We start from the raw sequence: 24,144 nt of genomic DNA on the forward strand, positions 1-24,144 counted from the left end.
GCATTCTCTGTTACATTTTCTGACTACCAAGGAYGTTGCAAACCTTTTCCCCACATACAACTGGCCAGGGCTTCATAGCTGTCAGGGAAAAAAAAACCGTAAAAAGTCCTAAGGTTTCAGATAATGGAAGTGCACAGGGACCCACTGCAAGGTGCCTCCAGCCCCCGATCCAAGCAGCCCATCCCGGAGCCCCTGGCTGCTGGTTAAACCCCCCACAGCCACATGCTGCCCGAAAGAAAAGACTCCAAGCTCTGAGCACTAATGAGGTTGTCGGCATCAAAGGAATGATCCGGGAGCTCACTCCCCTTCCCAGCAGTTCCCGGTGAATGGGAACAGGAGGCTGCATCCACATTGTTCCTAAAGGCTGGTAAACAATGGGTTCACATGTGGAGGCTGAATGAGTCACCGTGCTCCTGCCCTGTCCCTGTAACGGGATCCCAAAACAGAACAAGGACAGCTCATGAGGGAGGGGAGCAGGCAGCTAATGGCAATCACTCTTGGCAGGACSCAAACAATCCTGAAATAACAATGAGTTTAAGCATGTTCAATACCCTTATAAAGAACAAATCCACCAGGGCAATGCTACAGTGGTGCCTTGTACAGGGATCTTAAGCTTTTCAAGGATCCCTTTGCCAGTTTCCCAGCACTGTAGGCTGTTTTAATACAACCCAGATATATCCATACAGAAGAGTCTACCACTGAGATTTGCACGCATCCAGTTAACTAGTTTAACTGAATATAATCACATATCAGCCACGAGTAATAAAGTATTCAGAAAAAGAACTGAACTCAAAATGTAGAAAATATAACTATTCCACTTTTCACTTCATTATTCACTCCTACAATCATTTATTTACTGTAGCTTTAARCAGCAAGGAAACTTGTCAGATCACTACTGCAGAACAAAAATTTAGCAATTCGGAACAGTTGCAAACCGTTAGCACAGATTAAAATTCTTCTCATGGTTTATAGCTTAGTACTCAACTGGAGATAATTTCTTCCAGAGAGAAACTCAGAAGATAGAATTTAAGAATTTTGAGAAAATTCAATAACAAGTGCTACAGAAAGGCACAATGCTAATTACCAAAAGCAAAGGCAAACCGAAAAATCAGTATCACAGAACAGGCAGAATACGTACGGAGAAAGAAAAGAGTTCCCAGAGCTCCCTGTGACGCTGGTGAGAAACGTCTTCAAACAAGACAAGGAGGCCTCTGAATAAACTATCAGGTTTTGCTTCATAGTTGCTGATAAAATCCAAAATAAGGCTGCAAAAACATTAGCTTCTGCTGAAGCCTGCTTACTCACTACAAAGCGTCAAACACACCTTCTTCCCACACTTCAAACGCAGATGCTGCCTCCTAATGAAGCACTTGCTGCAAGGGGGGAACACCGTTACACAAGAGCAGGAGGCTATTTCTTGCTGCAGAAACATAACTGGGGTTTGACTCAGAGAAACGCAGCAGTGCCTGGGAGCTGAGGGTTGCAGCGAGAGAAACCATCCAAAAATAATTTGGCTGCTCAGGGAAAAAAAAAAATTCACAGGAAGCAACCTGAAGCATATGTCCCTTCCGAAAGGGGAATTTCTTTATTACATAAACACAAACCTTCTAATCTAGCCCAACATTAAATCACTGCGAGCCAGTGAATCGGAGCTGACAGCAAAACTGGAGCAGGTTAATATCTGTTCAGGCTGAGAAGCRATGCTCTGATTTTAGCAGCTTTCTTACCCTGAATACCCATTGCATCAGTGACTGGGAACATATTTGCATTCACACGCTGAAAAAGCACAGATCTTGTAAAACATATTTAGGAACTGGTGAGACGCGATWCATGTATTGACTAATTCCGTAGGCCTTTGGAGAACATCCATCTTCAGGGGAGTGCTATTCTTACCGCCTCAGYAGTTCAACATCACTCTCCCTAAATGTAAAATTCCTTGTTCTAGACTCCAAGTTTTCAAATATTAGGGCTCAAAAAACTTTCACATCACTAAATTTCATCAAAGCCCAGCAGCAGCTGGGTGCTGAGTTCCTTTAGAACCTTTTGCTCCCGATCTGAACAGGAAAGAAGTAAATCCTCTTATTTACCATTTTGTGGATCCATGTTGCTCTCCCTGCAAACAGCGGATTCCTCAGTTCCCACACACCAGTACATTCTGGGTCGCAGTTGTGAAGGTCCCACAGACAAACTTTCCACAGCTCTTCGGACTGAGCAGGGCTGTCAAAGCTGGGTGATCCTCATCACGTGAGTGCAGAGGCTGCTAGYGAGCACCATCCTGAAGAAACACCATTTATTCTGTTTAAAAACAAACAACAGAACAAATTAATCGYTCTGCTATAGAAATTGTGAGTTGTTTATTCCTCTCCACTCTTGACACAGCTGTCTAAAGGTTAAATGCAGAAATGCACTTATCATCCCATAAATACAACTATTTTCATAACAGCTTTGATGAGAACATAATGTGAATTAACAGAGGGGACTAACAATTTCTGCACGACAGAAAGATAATGTTCCTCATTATTCACCACCAAAGCTGCCCAGTCTTTGGGCAGAGGACACAGGGGTGGGCAGGRGTCACAGCTGCAGTTTCAGATTCTCCACGAGCTGGTGTAAGGGCAGAGCACTGAAACCCTGCAGCGCAGCTGGAAAAATCCTAAATGCAACCTCAAATCCTTCCCCATCCACAAAGACAACTGCAGCTCTTGTAATGCTGCAAGAAACCGAAAAACACTGATATGGTTACTGAGATAATCCTCTGTAGGAAAGAGAAGAGGATGAAGAGGAACAAACCAGCTCCTGTCCCTTCTGCCCAGTGCTTTTAGAGAAYTTTCTGACCCTGGATACATCAGTATTTTTCAAACACATTCAGGGAGGCAAATCAGGCCCTTAGGAGATATTAAAGGTTGTCTTCTTGTGAACTGCCTAGTATAACAGGCAGCAGAAAACTGCACAGCTCAGTCTCCCAAGGCATTTCCAACTCCTTCRCTTTTCACAGCTGCATACCCACCCTTTAACCTCTTCACACAGAGGTTAAAAACTATGGGAGGATTTACGGAGTGTGTCCAACCACCATCAGAGCTCCTTCATTTTCTGCTTTCAGTTTCAGTCAGTAAACGCCTCTCGTTCGTAACATGATGCCCCTCAACTGACTCGTACTTGTTCTTCTCATGTCTGGTGTGTGATGCTGAAGTTTTGATTTGAGGCTCTAGCTCAGCAGAGCTCATAACCAGCCAGCAAGGCCCCAGATCATCCCTAACTCTCCCTGAGCAGAGCTGGCTTCCTGCGCTGGGATCAAAGGCCAAGGGGAATATAAAATTCCATCACCTCTACCCAGGAAGCTTTCTGCTCCTCCCTCCTTACACTGGGTTTTAACTACCAGCCAACAAGATTAAATAAAAATCACTGCATCCTACTTCAGCTGCTTCTAGGCAAATATTTGAATTTTMGGTGCACTCATCTTCTGCTGACCCTGATGTTGTGGTGCCTGGCAGCAGCAGCAGAGACTCACATCCCTGTGCCCAGTTTGGGCACTGGGTGCTGCAGGAGGCTGAGATGGAGGTGATCCCTAATCCCAGATCCAAGCCCACAAACTGGTGAACTGGGCTGTGCTGGTGGAGGACTGAATTCTGCCCTGGATCATGCCACGTTCCCAGCAGAGTCAGCTTCTCTCCTGGTCTGAGCTCCCCTTGAGAACACTGGCAGGAGGAGCTGCTGTGCTGGCACCACACATCCCTCATGCCACGGGCAGGACAGCCAGGCAGAGGTGTCAGGGAGGCTCTCACACCTCCCCARAGCAGTCCAGGCTGTTCTCTCTGACAATGGAGGGAAGGTGATGCTTCCAGCAGCTGCCTCTGCTGTGCCCTGAGCAGCTCYAGGGAGAGCAAACACTTTCCCATGCACCCTCTGACCCACCAGCTCTGCAGCAAACAATGGTTTCTGAGGCATCTCCTTCCTCTGAGATGCGGACAAACCACGTGCACCCACAACAACTGCACAGAAAACACTGAGCGGGGGTCAGCGTAGACCACTGGGGCTTGAAAACCATCCCACTGMTGATTTTCAGCTCTTTACTCAGCATATTCCCCAGGCTGAAACTTTCCTCATATCAMGTGAAAGGAAAAATAACTTTTAGGAAAAACAGTGGTGTGGTTTTGATAATCAGTTCCCTTTAACTACAAGTAACTGAATGCTGTAGCCATGTGTATTAGTACGACACAGCGCCCATGGGAGCAGGATTTCCGTATTTCAGGATCTTTGTATATATAATGTAAAAAACCCTACAGAGCTTTACCTTGAGCAAGGTGCACACAACTGTAACACGTGCAAACACCACGTGTGGATTTGATTTAGGGAGTGTGTGTGCTCTGCAGAATCTCCTTCAGAAGGAGATGGATCATGCAAAACACACCTGAACACGTGTAGATAGGATTTACATCCCATTTCAAACATTCCCAGTCCTGACACCTGGTATCTCGCCGTACCTGAACCATCACCTCCCTCTGCTTCACCAGCCCGTCCAGCCTTACTGTGGGTACTCTGCCTAAAAGCAGCCTGGACCCCAGAAACATCATGGTTTGCCCGAAACCGCTTCCCAATTCACAAAAAACAAAACAAACCAAAACAAAACAAAAAGAACAAAAAAAAAACAAAAAAAAAAAAACAAAAAGAAAAAAAAAAAAAAAAAAACCGCCAAAACTTCAGTTCTTTGCTCAAAGCACCTGTTGTTTCTGACAATCAATCCCACCTGGGGCCGGGCATCACCACGGATCAGAGCGGCCCGGGGACCACGGGCAGRGCTCTCCCGCTGCTGCCACAGCGAAGCCAGGCTGAAGCGGCGGCCCAGGGTCTCCCTGCCCGCCGGGACCCGCACCATTCCTCCCGGGGTGAGCAGCGAGCACCAAGCACCCTCCTGTCCCAGGACACCAGGCGCTCCAGCCCGATTTGGGGCTCACAAACTCTCCCAGACGCTTTGCAGCAGCCGGGCTGGAGCGTCCCCTCAGAACGAGCCCCGCTGCTCCCCGAACCCGCCGGGCGGGGCGGCCGCGCTCAGCCCGCAAAGTTCCCTCCCAACTTTCATTTTCTTTTACAAAAACCGCGTTTTYCCCCTCGTTCTCCACCTGAAACTCCCCGGCGAGTCCCCACACGGACTCCGCTGGCGGCGGGGCAGTGCCCGGGAAGCGGCAGCAAAGCCACGGTACCTCCCGTGTCCCGGGCCGGCGCTCCCGGCGCTGCCGCCTCCTCCTCCGGCGCCGCCCGCACGCCTCGCTCCGCGGCCCGGGAGGCGGASGGAGGGAGGGAGGGCGGCAGGAAAGGGAGCGGGACAGCGGCTCCTCCTCCGGCCCCCGGCCCGGCGGCCAAGGGCGAGTCCCCGGCACGGCCCYTCGCCTGGCCCTGAGGAGGAGGATGATGATGGAATTCCTCCTCCAGCCCCAACCCCCGCGCCCGCCCGCCCCCGGTGCAGCCCCTCAGACTCTGCGGGTTGGAGTTTTTTAGGAAAAGCCAGCGTGGGAGTGGCGGTGGCTGGAGCAGGACCCCTCCGGCAGCGGTGCCCGTGGTCCCTCCCGGCAGGGCCCGGCCTTACCCGCGGCAGCGCCCACAGAGCTCCGACTTTCAAAGTTGCTGCTTGGCCGGACCGCGGCGAGTTTGGCCCTGGCTGGAGGAGCAGGGCGAGGTTGCCCCCTCTCTTCGGAAGGAGTCAGATGTCGCTGTGCKCAGTCCTTCCCCAGCACTGACCCGTTCCTCTCCGGGAGTCTCTGACRAGCCTGGCATTGCTCCATTTCCCACACCCGCCGGACCAACTAAGGAGAGAACATTTCTGCAAAAAGTCTTTTGCTTTGCTATTCATAGTGAGTTCGTAAATTAAACACGGACGATATTTTCTTTCCCTGGTCTGTACCTAGCCATGTGTCACTGATGGTCACTTGAGGATGAAAAAAGCCACAKGTGTTCTCAGAAAGGTTGCAGCAGCCTGAGATTTGCCTGGGTGCTTCTTTGGATGATTATAGAGACATAAAAGGGTCTCACTGGCACTTCTGCCTGTGTTCAGGTCCCCATCAATCTGCATCCAGCTGCAGACATAGATAGAAAGAACGTTCCAATAGCATTTTCTTTCGATATTACAACAGCTRAACAATGTTATCTGTTTTTAGCACCCTTTCCACCTCTTACTCAGGCAATCCTTTTATGCTGCACAGCCCTTCTCTTACCCAGACCTTTCTTACACCTTTTTTGGCACAATTGTTTGAAAACACATTAAAATAACTTTTTCCTTTATTATGATAGAGCCTCTAATTTCCTCTGGCAATAAYTTACCCACATATTCAAGATAATATTCCCCTTTTTTTCCCTGCCCAAATCTCATCCCACTCTTCCTTATGTCTCCATTGATTATGTCACTCACAGTAATGCTTTTGTATCTTCCACCTTCCCTTTTCTGGAGTCTGAAAGCTTGTGAGTGATACTGTTAGCGAGTGGAAAATTCAAGGAGTTTGGCTTGGCCTGTGTAGGGAGCCGATAGGAATTTTTCACACATCAGATGGGAAGAGAGTTAAAAGACAATGGAATGTTCTCGCTCTGCAAGAACAAATGAGAGAAATAAAACAGGACTGGGAACACATTCAGTGGAGCCATTCTAGTAGATGTGGATGTGTCTCAGGGGTTTAAGCAGCAGCCAGACCACGGCAGGAAGCTCCATCTGGCTGCATGAGCCACGGTGTCTTSAAACACTTCTTTTTGTGACTCACCTCAGAAGGAAAAACGGATCCATCCAACTTCGTGCTTGCCCCTGCCAGCTGCAGCTCTGCTCTCCTCCCTCTGCTTATGGTAAATGGCACAACTCAAGTTTTTCTGTGGAGAGCACTGACCACACTTAGCACTTTATTCTTTTAAAATGGGCTAATTCTTTCCAAATTGCAGAAATTAATCCCAGTGCAGATTCCCTCACAGTCCCCCAGTGAGATAGTGAATCCTCAGACACACCTCTTTCACAAAGTTAAACATTTATTAGGAACAAGAACTATTAYAACAAAGATATCCATAGTCTAAATATATACATGAGGTTTAAACATAGCATTTTCATGTACCTTTAGCTATAAAAATACATTAGATTAACTGCATCCTAATTTATAAATATAGTTCTTTTCTTTAAAAAAACCAACTAGTATTTCATGAAAGCCTTACTGTGCAATGGAAGAATATATATACCCTCTAAGGGGTTATTTTAAAGTTAGTGTCTAGTGTTATATAACTTAGAAAATTCAGTGTGTAGAGTCAAACCCTGATTTATACAATAAGAGATAWGTTGACCTTTTGAAAACTTGATAAGGGGGAAAAAAGTGAAATATATATCATATATATAAAGCCAGAAGAGTAGGACTTTAAGAATTTCAGATTATTTYAGTTTCCACCACTGTTTATCAAAAATACAGAGATACATCAAGATAACCAGCCTTTTACTGTTTGCCTCACCTCCCTACTGTTTGGCTGCAGCCCAAGAAAACCCTCAGGTGGGCAAGAGTAAAATGTTTGTCTGAGAAGATGTTTGCACTCTTATGTGTCTTACAAAAATAGAAACTTATTTACAATGATCCCATTTGGCCTTTCATGGGGAAGAGAGGACATTTTCATCACTGGATGGGGAGATTTACCTGTCTCGCACCCCAGGGGAGGACAGGCACCTAGTTACACTGTTGGAGGTATGTCATGTCAGAAGTGAAGTGGTGTTGAAGTGCAATTTCAACATTCACCAACTAATAAGGAAGTTTAGGCTCATGCAAACTTTTTCCTTACTTATCGCCACCCACCTTCCTTCCTCCTCCAAAAAAAGCTCCTCTCATGCAACAGAATTTGTTGCTGTCTGAGCCTATCTGTGAGCAAAGGAAGGTAACTTTTAAATCCTGGCTTGCAGCAGAGAAGAGAGGTTAGACCTGCATTTCTGCTTCAAGCTCTGACATCTGGAGCAGCAATCCTTATCAGTGCTCCCTGGAGATCTGCTGCTAAGCCATAAGGAACCTCGGTGGGTTTGTTCTCAGAGGACAACCCCAGAGGGATCAACTGAACTTCCTAACGAGCTGTCACCACTAACTCCTGCACACTCACAGCTCCTGCAGACGGGGGACTSGCTGTGCCTTTGCCAGGGCTCTCCAGCAGAGTCAGGAGGAGAGGAGGAGGRAAAGCAGTGAWCCCAGGAACTGAAGACAGCATGTGGCTTGTCATTAATCTCATAACAATTAATCTCATAATCATGTCTGGGCATGCAAAGAAGTTCCTGCAGGAGGTACTAAGGCATGAATTTGGTGTGACAGCCAGTCCATAGACAGCTGTGAGCAGGGGACAATCCAAGGCAGTTGTTTTTTCAGTGAAGGATCAGCTCTGTGCTGGCCACAAGATGACAGCACTCACAAGGACAATGACTGGGAAGCTGCTGCCACACCGAARTCGAGCCATAGCTGATCCCATGGTAACTGGCTTGTACACCCTCCTCTTTAGCACTCAGGGGGTGCTTGGTAGCACCTCCCTCTCCATACTGAACTTCAAGAAATGCATTTTCATCTACATTCTTACAGGATGAAAAAGCAGTGAGAAGAGCTTAATMATAAAAGCCCTGGCTCAAAAAACAAAGAGATGTTCACAAAGCCTGAAAGTTGCAGAGAAAGAGAGAGCAGAACAGTTTCCTGCAGCTCTTCTGCTCCCWCCCCCAGATTAGAAGGACTGGTGTGGGGTGTTTTCTGCAGGGTATCTACCATGCTACATGCTCACATCCAACTCGGTGTCACCATGGTAAGTACAGTGCAAAATCCTCTCGAGAAAAGTGCTATAGTGAAGGTTTGAGATACAACTGTGACTCACTGGGAGCCAAAAGGGTCAGCAAGTCAGGAACTTGCCTTTGCAGCATGTGTAGTGTGTGCACACCCAAACATCAGGCTCCGAGGAMACTTGGAAGTCTGGCTCTGTTGGGTGAAATACTGGCCCCAAAGGAGTCCTCCAGGAAACTCCCACAAATCTCATTCAGGGCTAGAATATCACCAGTATGGAGAATGCACATATCATTAGAGAGACCAAGATAAYTCTTTCAAAGAGAATTTCCTTACAGATCCTTCCATGAAAGCTTGCACTCCCACTCCAAACTCCAGCTGCAATCTTCACACAAACTCCACCAACTCCAGGCAAGTTATTCTAACCCTACTGCTCGACTCCATCTATGCCAAGAGAAGCCCAAGTGCCTCTGAAGGTATTTGCCAGCACCAGTGATGGTACCAGCAGTCTCTCTAACACGCCAGTGATGTCCACATCCTTCAGGGGTAAAGTTTGGAAGCAGATGTCCTGCCAACACTGTGACTGAGCAGCCTTTCAGTCACAGGGAGCAGGCAGATGTACAGCCAGGGACTTGTACAGTACGAGTGTGTACTGCCAGTAGGGTCAGGTAAATCAGTTTTTGAAGAGCCAGTTGACAAAATGGAGTCCAGCTGATTCAGTGTTACTAGAGGAATAAAGACAGGTATTTCCATTTTCCTTCCTACCCCTCCCCTCCCCCTTGCTCTGAACACGTCCCCCAGGTGTCACATTCAGAGTGTCAGCATTTTAGGCCTCCTGTTTTCATGGACTCTTCTGGGAGAGTTTAATGGTGACTGTTTTCACTTCGGTATATTCTGCCAAAGCATATTCACCACTGCAAAAGAAGAGGAGGAAAGGGACAAACAATTGTGGCATGTTAACGTGTCTTTCCCTGAGAGAAGAGAGTTGTAAATGTGCATTTTAACAGCTGCTGTAGGTGGCATCAGGGCATTAAAACCAGATCCGAATCAACTCACACCAGCTTTTGATTTGTCCTACCACTTCTAATAACCACCRAGTACATGCACTTAAGTGCATACAATTACACCCTGTTGTGAAAGAAACATGGAATGCTTTGGTCACAGTAAGCCACAMGATGACCTTTGTGACTCTGCCAAGTGAAAACTGAGTGCTGCTCTGAGAAGCCACCCAAGAGACAGCCACATACACAGTTATTGGTACTTAGAAGACAGCAATTAATTTTTCACCAAAAGAAAGCTTCTACCTACAACATACCATGTCATCAGGAGGGCACAGTTGCTCCAGATGTGCATAGTGATGAGAGAGCCCACCACTGCATTATGTTTTGGTTGGTGGTAACTGACTCTATTCCCATACCTTGCCCATGGGATAAACCTCTGACATCCTTTAATTAGCTAGGCAGTCAGGCAAAGCAAACCATAAGGTCTCTATMTGTATCTGTCTACCATTTGAGGATTCATTTATTTGCTGTGCTTAGCAAGYGAGGCATCTGAATGTCTTGGAGCAGTAGAAGCACCAGAACATTTACTAGAAATGGTTTCTGGAATTAAATCGGGCTTGTGACAGAAAAGGTGTGTTAGGCTCCACTGAGGAGTCTGCTGAATGGTCTAAGAWAGTCTCTCTCATATACAAGAAGAAAACTGAGATTTAAAACAATGTCTCAGCTCTACATCTAACTCATGGGGTGACCTTGGCTTAAAAAAATTCAGCTTTAGTAACTATTTAGAGCTGAAATGTCTGGTAGCCTCATAGCAACAGGCCAGGCGAGGGACAGAGGGCTCTTCTGTAAATTAGCAGCAAGCTTGGAAGGGAAAGATGTAGAATGATTTGGGATATCATTCCTTCCCASTAGAAGAGGTCCAACAAGGAGCAATGACACAGCACCCAAGGGAGGCACAGACACTKCCATAGAAAGATGGGGCAGGTTTGGAGTGGATACCAGTGTCCCCARCCATGCTGCCATGCTTCTCCCTTCATCTAAAAATCTAACTAGTATGGAAAAATGCTTCCAACTGGACTTGACTGAACTGGAGCTATTAAAAGCTCATAAAGCAGATGAAGGTACTCCTAAAGGAGTGCTTTACATCCACGCTCTACTGGCTTAGCACCTCCCTGTGCAGCATGCTGCAAGCCTGATTAAACTTTAAAAGCAAATTCAACAGTGTTTTCACAGTCACAAATGTTATTGCATTCACCACCCACACAGAAACAAAATATTGAGCAAAACTTACAGTTCTCTGCCATTGCCTGACATTTTAAAGCCACCAAAAGGAGCCTGTGCATAGAGCGCATTGTAACAGTTGATCCTACAATAAAAACATCAATTTTAGAAAGACAATTCAATCCCAAAGAGAACCAACATGATGACAACAGCAACAATACAAGAAAAGGCTGGAATCTCTCCGTTTTCTCTTTTATAGAATTCAGTTACTTGAGAAATCAGATTTTAGCAATAAAATCTCCTTTTGCTGCAGAAACAGAAAACATCTGAGTAGTTCTCAGTCTGACCTACATCTCACTTCATGTCCTCTAATGGCAAAGACATTCATGCTTAAGCTGGAATTTATGCCCCTGTTCAATCATGACTAAAATAAATAGTCCAACCTATTCCCTAATTTATTAAGTACATTCTGAAATGAACATGTTTACTCAGAAAGCTGTCTAAACTCTCACAACCAGGCCCCAGCATCTGCTTGCAGGTACAGAAAACATTTGGACTGTATCAGACAGTTGTGTCACAGTAAAAGCAAAGCACTAGGCCCATTTCTATGGACACATGGTAGAAAAAGCTGATGCAGCTTTGCACTTCCTCAGCATCTCAGTAAGATCAAATGTCTGAAGGTCATAGAGCACAGGCATGGCTTGTGCTGTAAATCTGCATCTCCATGTGTGTTCAGCACATGGTCAAAGCCCAACATCCCATTTTAATGTAAATATTTGAGGCAGATTCTTCTGGTGCCAACTCTTGAAATTAATCCACTGTATGCATCAGAATCAGACACCAGATSAACTTGCTGTCTTGAGTAGGAAAAAAAAACCAGGATTCCATCTTTAAAACGATTCTAATATGAAATAAGAAATTTTGTAAGCAAAAATAGCTGCTTTTCTTTGTGACAGTGGTGTGTTGCCATCTACCGTCCACAGTGGCTTGTGCAGCAAAGTCCCACCTGGTGGTGTCTAAAGATCATGAGAAATTGCTTTTTTTGCTACATACAGGGTTTTGGAAGGCGTCACATCTGATGGAACTTACTAAGACCCTGATGAAGAAATACCTCAACTGAAGGAAGAAACATTTTATTTCTCAACACACTGTCTGGGCTTCACCACCTTATTTTGAGGGGTGGATGTTGCTTCTAAGCAGAATATCAAGAATTAGGCAGACTACTGACACATCTTGCTTCCAGCATGTAGAGAATCACAGATAGTCTGAGGTGGGAGGAACCCACAAAGATCATGAAGTCCAATTCTTAAATGCACGGCGCATACAGAGATGGAGCCCACAACGTTTTTAGCACCATGCTCTTACCTACATGATTGCAAGTCCTAAATCTCTCTCCCCTCCCAGGAAACAAAGCCCCAGCCCATGCTCAGTTCCCAGCCTGCTCACCAGACCGTTCCTGACTGCAGAGCTGAAGCCAGGGTTAAGGCTCTGTCCAGGTTCTTGGTGAACACCGCCGCCGTGAGTCCGTACTCCGTGCTGTTGGCTCTTCTTATCACCTCTTCTATGCTCTTGAACTTCATAATTGGCTGAACTGGCCCAAAAATCTGCACATATCAATTAAACCTTAGTACAGGAAAGCATTTGCTAATCATGGTAATTTTGGAGTAATTGGAATCAGATGCTCTGTTTGGATCATATGTTTAAAAAGTTGTATCTTAGCCTTCTAGGGGTCACTGATAGAATGCCTTAAAAATTACCAATTAAAGTTCAAAGGAAGCACAGTGATGTGCTGTAGTAGTTAATACATGTTAAGATCCAACAACTAATGGATCATCTATAATAATCAAAATAAGCAGATTTGGATCTGGACAAGTTACAAATGATTCATCTTTACTCCATTTACAACTCTCCTTTTGAACTCTGAAGCTGAGTGTACTCAAGTAAGAATTAATTTATTTCAAGGACTGCAAGTTTTCTTCCTTGGTTTTAACCCTGATTTTGTCACTGTGTGTATTTTATTTGCATGCAATGCATTTACCACATCTGTGTTTGACCACAAATTTGGCTTCCCAGGTTGCCAGTGGAAAGGCAACAGGCACATAGAAGGCTTCCCAAATTTTGGGATGGAGTCTCTCATCCGGTACAGTATCAAAGGTGGAGCCCTTTTTTGGTCCGCAGGGTCTCACAGCACAGTAAAGCCCATTCAAGGTGAGACACAGACACATTTGCACCACTTTTAGGCTCCTACAAGGGTTTCTAAATGTCTTTGTTTTGGGATATCCAGGTACTTAAGTGGAGCCTCAATCCTAGGCAAAGGATGAATGTTTTCAACAAAAGTGCCAATGAATGAAACTGGATAAGCTTCGTGAATCATGGCTTGGGATTTGGAGTGAGTTCATTAAGAAAAGGCCTGTCATGGGATTTTCAGCCCTTTCCCCCTCTATTTTTAGTGTGTAACTCATGCCCTGACTGACTGATATCTTTCCCAGGCTCCTTAGAGATTCTGTGGCAGATCTGAGACATTTAAACATCTTGCCAGGAGTGAACAGCAAGCAGCCCCATAAAAAGCACTAGGCTAAACTATAAACTACAAATGCCAGTTAGACTTTGGCAACTACTTATTTTCCATTAGGGAACATGATGAAAAGTAGATTAACTTCTATTTCAAAGGAATATCACAGGATCTAATCATATGCAGCTTGTTCAACATTTCTGCACATGAATAATGAAAGCCAGAGTATTCAGTTTGCACTTTGCTGGCTTTGACCATGTTTTCATATAGGAAAGAAATAGTCAGTCTCAGGGGATTTTGCCATGAGAATGGAATCTGGGATTGTTTCAGATGCTAAGGCTACTTCAGAGAACCTCATTGGCTATTCCTTTGTTCCCCACCAGCTTCAGATCCCTGAGATCTTTCCCCACCTTTCTGCAATAAAGCAACTCCTTCTTTACAAAGTAGTGAAGCAAGAACACACAATACACTATCCACTGTCACTGGCAATTACAAGGCAAAAAATTCCTCCAGCCTGCCACAGTGTCACTTATTTCTAGTCAGTTATTTATATTTAAAATTAAGGATTCCCACAGAATCTCCCCCATCACCATTAGTTCTTATTCTGAAGCAGCATTTATCGAGGTGATTTGTACTGTACCTCTTCTTTGGCAATTCTCATGTTGTCAGTGACCTCTGAAAACACCGTGGGTTTTATAAACAGGCCTCTGTCTTCAATGGCAAGACCCCCACACTCCAGCTTAGCCCCTTCTTTCTTCCCACTTTCAATCAGCTCCAGGATTTTATCAAACTGTTTTTGGTCAATCTGTCAGACACAAAAGGAAAAGAAAGAGACAGGAGCACGTTGATTATTGTGGTTCCAGAGAGGAGTCATGGAATGTGGCCCAGGGGCACGTTTTCAGGGCACTGTCAAATTGGGTCAGTTTGCAGCTCACTTTAGGATGTGGCAGTCAGGCAGGGAGAAAGACAGGACATGGGCATAGCCCTGAGCCACAGAAAACAGAAGGTGAACTGACATGTGACAGTTTAATCTCATCTAATAATTTGCTGCCACATGGAGAGATGTGGCAAAACCAGCAAACTTTCCCTTCCTCCACGAGCTGGATATGTGCTCCCAGAGCTCACCTCACTCGAGCTCTGGGATTTGCTGACCTTCTCCAAGTACTGATTTATCTCAGTAGCAGTGTGAGAACAATCTAAGATGGGTTTTGCTGGAGTAGCAACCTCAGCTCAGCAAGGGACCAGCAACAGAATCAGTACAAGAGAGGGAGGACCAGAGTATAACAACTATCARCTCAACTTTGCTGCAATGTGCAGCTCCAGCACAGCTCTCTGTCCCCAGCAAGTTCTGCATCCATCTCCTTCCACACTGAACACTACACGAACAGACTCTAAGATAAGCCCTSTTGGTGGGGTGATTTCACAATTACTTCACCAAAACCTTGCTTTTAAAATCAGAACCACTTTTCAGAGGTTTTAGAGACTGGTATAATCCTGCATTTTTGGTTCTCTGCTCTAGGAGCCATATCCTCATTTTTAACTACCAACCTTGTCTGACTCCTCCTCACCCCCACCTAAATCAGGAGTCATCTCAAATAGTGAGTGCTGCAGTTAAAGTTACTAGCCTTTAACCAGCGATTTCTGTAGGGGTGGGGAAAGTCCAGGCCAGTGTCAGGACCCTGAAGCTGCACCAGGACTTGGAGGAGACATCAGGTACTCCACAAGCACAGGGTGTCCTGTGCTGGGAAGAGATGCAGAAGCCCACAGCACTTSCAATCACTGCTGATCCTTCTTCCATGCTCCACATACAGCAGTGGGCTGCAGAACTGCAAACAAACAGTCCTGGTGCCTGGCATGATGTGCAATGAAGTGGTGAAACTCCTCATCACAGCATGCTGGAAATGGTGAAAGACTGATGGTGATGTTTTTAAAAAGTAAAACTAACAAAAAACTCGACAAATTTATTGATGTGATTAAATACAAGACTCCACCCACTGCTACAAGGTGTTCTGGAAGCTGGGGAGTTATTCTGATTGCCAGGTATCTCCAGATGCTTGTCCTGGCCCAAACCCTCTCCCTAGGCATCTGGTTTTATTTCAGGAGGGCCAGTTGCCAGTTGGGACTGTTTACACYGAGTGTTCCACACTTGACTCCTCCAGATTACAGACTATATCCTGTCCCTAGTTAATCCTGGCCACACACAATCCAAGTTTTCATGCTTTTAGACAAATATCAAAGCTGCAGGAGGGTGTCCTTGGGGTACTTCTGGTGCACAGTGGAAACAGAGCCCAGCACATCTCCAGGCAAACAGATGTGTGTGTATCACATGTGGACAGCTTGTTCTGAGTGCTTGCATTCTCCCATGTGTTAAGGTGCTACCCAAGGACACACTTAATTCATGCTACTGCCCGAGGACATGTGTGCCCTCCTCTAGGATACAGTGTCACACTGAGTTTGGCAGGTGTCATGCACATTGTCTATTTGTCTGGTTGCTTAGTTGCCAAGTGTAAATAATTTGAAAATATCTGCAAGTGCTTTCCATCCTGGCATGTCTACGATCCAGACCAATCCAGTCCATCCACTTCACATCACAGAAAACAAAACAAGGATATTTATACAGCTGTAACTTGTTGCAAGGCAAACTAGAGTTAGATGAAAAGACACTGGGGAAAGAAAACATTTGTAAAAATGACATGCAAGGGTGGAACTGTTTGTCATTGTAACTAGAGCTTGCAAGGCTTGTTTAAATTCTGTCCCCTACTCCGCTATTATTTATGGTTCAAGCATTAAATTCTATTAAAAACACATGATCTGGTACAGCAAATTTTACTATTTGTTCTTTTAATTCAATAGGGAAGGCAGCTTCTAAGGATCACTGCAATGCTGAAAATCTGGGAACCCCCAAATCTTCATCTCTTTATTCATTTCAGTCAAGAGCATGAGGAGAATTATTTTCATGTCCAAACCTAGTGTTTGTAACCCTACAAAACAGCCCACAACTGCATCCAACAGGCTGTTGGACATAACCCTTTCTACTTACATGTTTCATTTTGACACTTTAATCCTAAAGTGCATGTCTACAGTCTAAGGAAAATATTCACTGTCTTGTAAATCAAATTATATGCTTTGGGCTAAATAACTACTGGCTAATAAGTGCCACAATTAGTTCTTATTTTATTTCTATAGATAAAATAGTGCTTATTTTATTTCTATATTTGGGTTCTAAAATAACAAAACTAGACTAGTCTTGTTCTAATCTAATCCCTGTTCTAGTGGCCCAGGATGTCAGTCTCATCTGATGCAGTTTGCTGTTCACAGTTGTATAATGCATGGGTTAACCAGTTTGCCATCTGTGCAAATTTACTTTATTGCTTCCTGTGATACAGCTCCCAGGAATCCAAAGTTAAAACTGCCCTTGGTCTGCATCTGAAGCTGGCACTCTGCTCAAACAGTCCTGATCACCCCTCAGGTTTCTTGTGGTGTCCTTTGAATTCTAGCCAGTCAGCACTGCCAGACACATGTGAGTTTTGGAGAAGTCTCATCAGAAGCATGCCTCATTTCTGTCTAAATTTAATACTGTTTAAAGCTGACCTAATTTTAATCAGAGCAGTACAGTTTATATCAGCATAACCCAATACTGCAGCTGACACAGTCTTTTCTCCAGTGCCATGCCACCAGCATCCATGCCAGTGAACAGTAATCCACAYCAGGGGACTGACCTGAGTAAAAYCTTTCTTCCTCACTTCCAAAAAGGCTGGATTAGACCTGAATCAGCCAGTTCCCCAATCTAATGCAGTGCAATGTAGGAACAAACACATGRCACCTCTTTTCCAGGACTAGCTTACATCAGCTTCAAGCTCTTGTGGAGCTGATGCAGGACCAAAGAGAGCATGGRCTACAACCACAGTCACCCTAAAGGYTGGTTCCAACCCCTTCCCTCTGCTGGCTTCTAAGAATGGTATCGATGCAGCATTATTGTATTGCTGTTGTACATGTTCACCCTGACTCACACAAAAGGAGAATGAAAGCAACAGGCTGGATCTGAAGCATATGATGGGAAGAGATGAAGAAGACAAATTATTTTTCCTGGTGATTATTCCCTTATCCAGCAGTTCAAGATAAAAAAAAAAAAAAAAAAAAAAAAAAAAAAAAAAACCTCGCAGCCAAGCAGGTTACTTCAGGAACAGGGAAAAAAAATTTGAACACTAACTTGTGGGCAGGTGTGAATCTTTGCTACTTTCCGAGGTATTTTTAAGTCCTTGTGACACTGCATCATTTCTCTCCTCTGCTGAAGTTTCTGTATGTGCCCACAACATAGGCTCCAGGGAGTGAGGAACCATGGCTGCAGAGGAAGTGGTTGTTCCTTTGAACTGGCAACCASATAAAAGCCTTGGGATTTACAGTTTCCTCCCACTCCCTCGACACCTTCCCATCCTGGCTTTGGCAGTTGCATATGTAGAAGTTCAGGTGTGTSTGGGTGTGCTCTCTCTCCTACAAGTGTAGCAGGTAAGCCAGAGCAGGGAAAAAGGACAGATGGGCCATATTTAAAACCTGACCAGACACTGCTGTTCCAGCTTACTGTTACCCTTAATTATAGCTCTGTATGCAAAGGGTCTCCCKTAAGCCACAGCAGTGATCCCCACAGAGGATGAGACTGTGCCACAGTGCTCTGACAGCCTGGCAAGAGCTGGGAACATGGAGGAACTGAAACAAGCAGCCCAGTTCTACATGTTCCAATCACTGCAGAATGTTTCACCCYTTAAAACTCACCACTCCCTATGGATTCAGGAGCTGTTCTTATGAAGCCAGCGTTTGAGGGTCAGCTCATTGCTGCTGGAGCAAGTCTCAGCATGGGATTATTTTCCTGAGTGCTGAGCAGTTTGAAATATAGGCAAGTTTCAGGGCTAAATGTAGCCTCAGCATGAGCAGGGGATGTACATCATCTTATTCCCCATGCATGAGGACAGGCAATGAGSTTTTGCCATGCATGAATCATGTGCAGATTCAGATCCAGATAAAGGGAGGCAGACTTCTTCAGAGCCGCCCCTTCTCTGAGGGATCCCACACAGCATCAAGGAAGAAAAACTCACAGTGCAGTACAGAGCAAAAGAGGTCCTGGCTATAGATTTCTGGGAATCTTTATTTTTGGTACCAAACAGTGGGCCTTTTGGAAGATCTGACCTAAGGATCATCTTCCCCCAGAGCTCTCCAGCACAACTCGGATTGCCTCAAAAGGAAAAACTAAGAGGAAGGCTCTGGATGTACTGAGGAGGCTGGTCCTGACAGCAGTTTGGCATGTTTCTTCCTCCTAATTCAGCTGAAACTTCTCCAAAGGATCAGAAAGGCAGCAGAGGAGGAGAGGGAAAGTGAGGACTCAGGAGTCTCTGGGCTCTAACTACTTGTCATCACCCACACAGCCAAGGARCTGAATAGCCATTTAGCTGCAATCTTCTGTGCAGAGCCATGGCTCACTGCAACATGCTTTGTGTTACTGTACCAGGGAGACAGCCCCTACCATAAAGCTGGATAAGAACTGAATTAAATACATTTGTGTTTTTGAAGAAATTACAACATAATATTTCAACAGTTGTGATTAATTGATATTTAAAATAGAGAGGAAAAATAAAGCCACGATACATTACTCAGCCCTCGGCACTTCTGCTGGGACCGTATCCGTAAGGATAATATTTACACAAGAAATATTAAACAAAACCACAACCAAAAACCAAACAACAACTGCTCTCAGACACACAGTTACCTGGGGCCCTTGTTCAGTTCTGGCATCAAAGGGGTCTCCAACCAGTCTCTTCTTGGCAAACTCCACGCTGCGCTTGACGAACTCGGGGTAGATCTGCTCCTCCACAAAGACGCGGGAGGCGGCCGTGCAGCACTGCCCCTGGTTGAAGAACACGCCTTGGTGGGCACATTCCACTGCCAAGTCCACTGCGAGATGGCCCAGGAGGGAAAAGTGTTACCACATGCACAGTTCCAGCATTCCAGTGTTTCCAGACTTGTTTTTTTCCCTTTTTCTCTGGAAAATCTCYTTTTAAAAATGCTGACAATGGTCCACACCCATTGAAGGCACTCACAGGGCCTCACACGGCCCCCGAACCAGATCTTTTTTTGTATCCACCCCCTTCCTGCCTTTTGTCTCGAGGTCTAGCTTGCCACAGCTTCTGATACTTTCTTCCACAAGGACCCACTGAAGGCAGTGATCCATTTTTCTGGCTGTGGGGTTTCAAATGTGGATTCCTTGATACCATGCATTGGTTCTTAAAGACAAGTTTCAGTCGTGATAGCTCAGMAAGCAGCATACAGGCTTTGGCCATGTCCTTGGAGTGCTCACTATTAGCAGCTGGCCCTTTCAACTGGTGTGTGAATGAGTGGAGAGGATTTTCCTGAAGCCAAATAGGATTTTCCAAATATTTTGGAGGTCAAGGGTTACACATATCTCCCAGTACTACTTACACGTAACTCACAATGAAACCTGTAAAATGAGCCCTGCACACCACCAGGATAGAGGTGAAGGCTGGATTASAACAGGTCCTACACAATTCCCCTGTCATAGGAATGCCTGCAGAAGGGCTGCTTTCCAGAAAACTGCTTTCCCCAGCGCTTGGCTCAGGCTCTGCAGCACTGCCAAGCAAAGAGAAAGCCCACAAACAGCACAAACACACAAGTGCAAGGTTCATCTGCAACTGCAGCCATCCCCAGAGAAGGGAATGTGGGCCATGGGAATGATCCCTGTGCTGGGGAAGAGGTCCAGTGACACAGAACTGTGTCCTGCTCATGGGCAGAGCTTTCCTCCAGCCTTTGGGGTGGATGTGATGGCAAACACCAGCCCTGTGAGCTGCCAGARAACAGCAGAGACACACAAACCCCACCACCCCCAAGCCTCTTACAGCACAAACACCCAGCAGCCCATACTCACAGTCTGCATCTGCACACACAATGCAGGGGTTTTTCCCTCCCAGTTCTAATGTCACCCTTTTSAGGTTGCTTTTAGAAGCAGCTTCTTTGATCAGTTTTCCAACCTGTATCAGCAAGACACAAAGAGGTCATGAGTTGTTTCCCCTTAAAATCTCAAGTGTGATTCCAACAAGGGGGAAGAGCTGGGTGAGCACCTGAATCAGGAAGAGGTGAGGGAGAACACTCTGAAATGGTTTGAGCTTCCCAATGCTGTCATGTGTTGGGTCAAAACCAGCCCCAGAATTAAGGATTGGTTTAGGCAGGTCTGAAAGGATAGGCTRTGTGGGAGAGCTACAGGATCTGTATCCTGAAGGGAAGGATTTACTCTACTTTCAGAATTTAGTAATCTAATTTTGTTAGAAACAGTATGAATTAAAACTATTTGTGACATTTAGTTGTTAGGACAGGTTAATTTCTTAAGAGTGATGTAATATTTGAATTTGCTCATATTATAACTGTTTTCTTATATTTTACCTTTGCACATGGAAACCTTACCTTTATTTTTGCCTRAAAATACTGTTGCCCTGGAGTGGAACTGTGAGCAAGGAAAGCTGACTAGCAATTACAGGTCTGCATTTCTCATGGTTTACACTTGTAACTCGAGCATGACTACTCAATTTAGGAGTACAGATCATCTCTAGTCACTCAGAGCTTAGGCCTAGAGACAGCAGAAATAAGTGATACATCCTAGCTTTGCAAGAGGCATTACCACAGATTGGCTGGCCAGAGGAGTAAGTTAATAACTGAAGAGATCTATATGGGAAAATTCTTGTGGAGTTTAAGATCAGTATGGCACTGAGCCCAAGCTGGGGCTTAAAAGCTAAGTCAAAATATATTTTGAATTAGCTTCACTTCCTGGCTCAGAAACAGTAGCATTGTGCTGCAAATACTGCAGAGATGCAGCTGAACTCACAGATGGGTGGAGGGGGAAGAAAACACTTCTAAATTACACACGYATTAGCAAAGGATCTGTCTCCCTTGGTGTTTCCTGCACACCCATGGATTAGGAGACAAGCATAGTGTCTACAGGAGTTTTTTGCCTACAGGCTCCAACAGCTGAGATTTTTGTTCTGCCACTAATCCACTGGATACTCCTTTTTCATTAAAAACCCAAACAGATCCATGTGGGCTGGATGAGTCTATAAGCTCTATTGTTTTCACACAGCTGATGTCTCATCTGGGCTAAGTTTCTGATCTAGGATTTGGAGAGAAGCATGTAACTGAGTAAACTCTGAGATTAGACCAACTATCAAGAGAGCAAAAGCTCACAGTGAACTTTTACTTTATTGTGTTCTGTTTGTTCCCATGATCCCTGTACAGAAACAGGCTTAGCACACCTTTTCCTATGGGATMAGCACAGCAGTTAGGATGTACACAAAGCCACTAGATGGTAGTGTTGGTAAATGCTGCAGCTTTTAAGTGTTAGGAATTACCTTTACTGGCCAAGAACACCTTTCAAGGTAATTTGTCATCATTTCACATTCACATCACACTCTGCAATTACGAGGGCAGACATAAGAATGGATGAATTCAGCAAATGCTCAGCAAGAATAGCATTCTTTAAAGAAATAAGAGGCTGTATTTGCCCCAGCTGCCCCCACGGATGTGAGAATTTCCATTATTTGGACACTGCCTCTATTCTGGGGGTGCAGATCTACTGCAAGAAACATCTAAAGCAGTCAGGGGAAAAATGTTCACTTTTCTAAGCAAGCTTTTGTTTGAGAATTTTCAGCAGTGATTACTGCAGTCAGATTTGTTTGCATGTCTCAGCTGTGCTCAATTCCATGGTTTCAGCCAAGCCATATGCTCTTTCCCCATCTAGGTATGAAGAGGATTGCAGTAGGTGATTGATCATGCAGAGGTCTCACTGCCACCCCTATCATAAACAAGCCAGACACATCTATTTAGAGGGAAAAAAAAGAAAGCTGAATAGAAGGTGCTTTACTGTGCAGATCTCAGAATGAAGTTCAAATGTTAATCCCCTCCACGTCAGCAGAGAAGGCCTTGGGCATGAGGCCATGTTTTTATTTAAGTCCTAGTTCCTCAGAGGTAACTAAAGCCAAGGAAGAATTGTTCAGGGCTCTGAGTGACATGTTTTCCAGTTGCAGGGCAGGACTGGCAGGCAAACATGCCCAGAAGCTCCATCAGGTCCCTGACATGATGTTAAGTCACTGCCAGCCTGCCCTATAGACTGTCTTACATTATGTCAGAGCACCTTTTACTTACAGTTGTTAAAAAATGTGGTGGTTTGGCAAAACCCAGCTTTCAGAGATGTGGGATCATCACAAGCACAAGGACCTGAATTAAACACCAAATACTTCTGAGAAATCCTGTCACATGGAATGCGACAGAACAGTGTTGGTTATACAGAAATCAGTGAGGTTTCATTAGTCCAGTCTTGTATGGATGACACTTTACAAGAGAATGGGAAGAGGAACAGCAGGTGTATATGAGAAATCCATCMCTTACCTTGGTTGATCCAGTAAAAGCAATTTTATCAATGTTGTCATGGGTAGAAATTGCAGCTCCAGCTGTGGGGCCRTAGCCTGGCACAATGTTCACAACACCTGGAGGGAAACCCACCTGAAACAGAGGTTAAAAACAGCTCTGTAGAGAATTTGAGAGCACAGCTCATTTCTCAGGAAGCCTGAATTAGTCGTACTAAACTCCTCTGAGCTCTTCCCAGGTACATSCCTGTTTTCCAGACTTTCCAGTAACATGGCTGTGTGCTACCAGCTGGAGTAGACATGGGTGAAACTAACAGCCATGCTTAGGAAATGCCAAGTTTCAGTGAGAATTCTTGGAGAAGTCCCAGTTTCAAGTCAAAACAGAGTGATTCTTTTGGCCAAACTTGGCCCCCAGCTACTGCGGTGCAGCTGCAGCCAAGGGGTAAATGAATGAAAGTTTGTTCTGAACAAAGGTTGACATTTGTGGTTCTTCAGGGACCAGAGGGATTAAGAAGTCAGTAAAACCTCACTAGATGATGGGGCTAATAAAACAGGAGTACAAAAGCAGATGGTAACAGACTTATGCAAGTTTCCACCACATTTACAACCTAGATTAGCCAACTAGTAATTTTGCCAAAACAGACAAATGGCAAAACTTCAGGTGAAATTCCAATGCAGAGAGAACTGAGGGACTTACTGGCCTGGTCTTACTTCCTGAAACAAGAGTTTCAAGGATTACGCTCTTCTAAGTTAGCCTTCCCCTACTGCTGATAGCACAAGGTTGTTTTCCTTGCAATTTCTAATGATGAAATTGCAGAATGTAACAAATTTGTTTCATTTCCTATGAATTTATAATACAAAATCTCAATAATTGCCATTTCTTTTTAATAAAGAAAAACAGGAAGCAATTGCCCATGTACTACCTTGCAAAAAATTATCCTTTTAAGATCTTTTCCCCCCATTTGTTCTTTCCATAAACTGGAAGGGCAGTCTCATTTCTTCTATGGACGTGACAAAAGTGCATTTAATGGAGTTTGCATCCTGGCTAATGAGTTTTCAAGCAAACAGTGCATGTCAAACTGTGCAAGTAATGGTGTTTGGAGTCAACAGCAAAGCCACAAGGAAGCAAAAAATTGATTCAGAAYACCCTGAGCCAAAAAGTTTTTTTCTGTTTTTCAGCAAAAATKAAAGCCAAAATATTTTGGTTGGCCAAAAATTATTTCATTGAATGTAACACATAG

The 24,144-nt window shown here is 44.8% G+C and overlaps 2 protein-coding genes across 2 annotated transcripts in view; both read right to left on the reverse strand.

Moving 5' to 3' along the window:
* Nucleotides 1–5,673, reverse strand: part of LRRK1 (leucine rich repeat kinase 1) — a 70,464-nt gene extending 64,791 nt beyond the window's left edge. The window contains exons 1-2 of the mRNA XM_057375288.1: nucleotides 5,582–5,673; nucleotides 2,088–2,295 (exon numbers count right to left, since the gene is read on the reverse strand). Coding sequence (XP_057231271.1) covers nucleotides 2,088–2,154 — 67 coding nt within the window. The 5' untranslated portion in view covers nucleotides 2,155–2,295; nucleotides 5,582–5,673. The remainder of the gene's footprint in view (nucleotides 1–2,087; nucleotides 2,296–5,581) is intronic.
* A 1,332-nt stretch (nucleotides 5,674–7,005) lies between these two features.
* Nucleotides 7,006–24,144, reverse strand: part of ALDH1A3 (aldehyde dehydrogenase 1 family member A3) — a 33,042-nt gene continuing 15,903 nt past the window's right edge. The window contains exons 7-13 of the mRNA XM_057375283.1: nucleotides 22,926–23,039; nucleotides 20,419–20,521; nucleotides 19,246–19,430; nucleotides 14,128–14,292; nucleotides 12,422–12,579; nucleotides 11,046–11,120; nucleotides 7,006–9,667 (exon numbers count right to left, since the gene is read on the reverse strand). Of these exons, the coding sequence (XP_057231266.1) occupies nucleotides 9,595–9,667; nucleotides 11,046–11,120; nucleotides 12,422–12,579; nucleotides 14,128–14,292; nucleotides 19,246–19,430; nucleotides 20,419–20,521; nucleotides 22,926–23,039 (873 nt within the window). The 3' untranslated portion in view covers nucleotides 7,006–9,594. The remainder of the gene's footprint in view (nucleotides 9,668–11,045; nucleotides 11,121–12,421; nucleotides 12,580–14,127; nucleotides 14,293–19,245; nucleotides 19,431–20,418; nucleotides 20,522–22,925; nucleotides 23,040–24,144) is intronic.

Source organism: Malurus melanocephalus, unplaced genomic scaffold (assembly GCF_030028575.1).
Source record: "Malurus melanocephalus ecotype Western Australia unplaced genomic scaffold, MMel_1.1 scaffold_244, whole genome shotgun sequence".
Lineage (NCBI taxonomy): Eukaryota > Metazoa > Chordata > Aves > Passeriformes > Maluridae > Malurus > Malurus melanocephalus.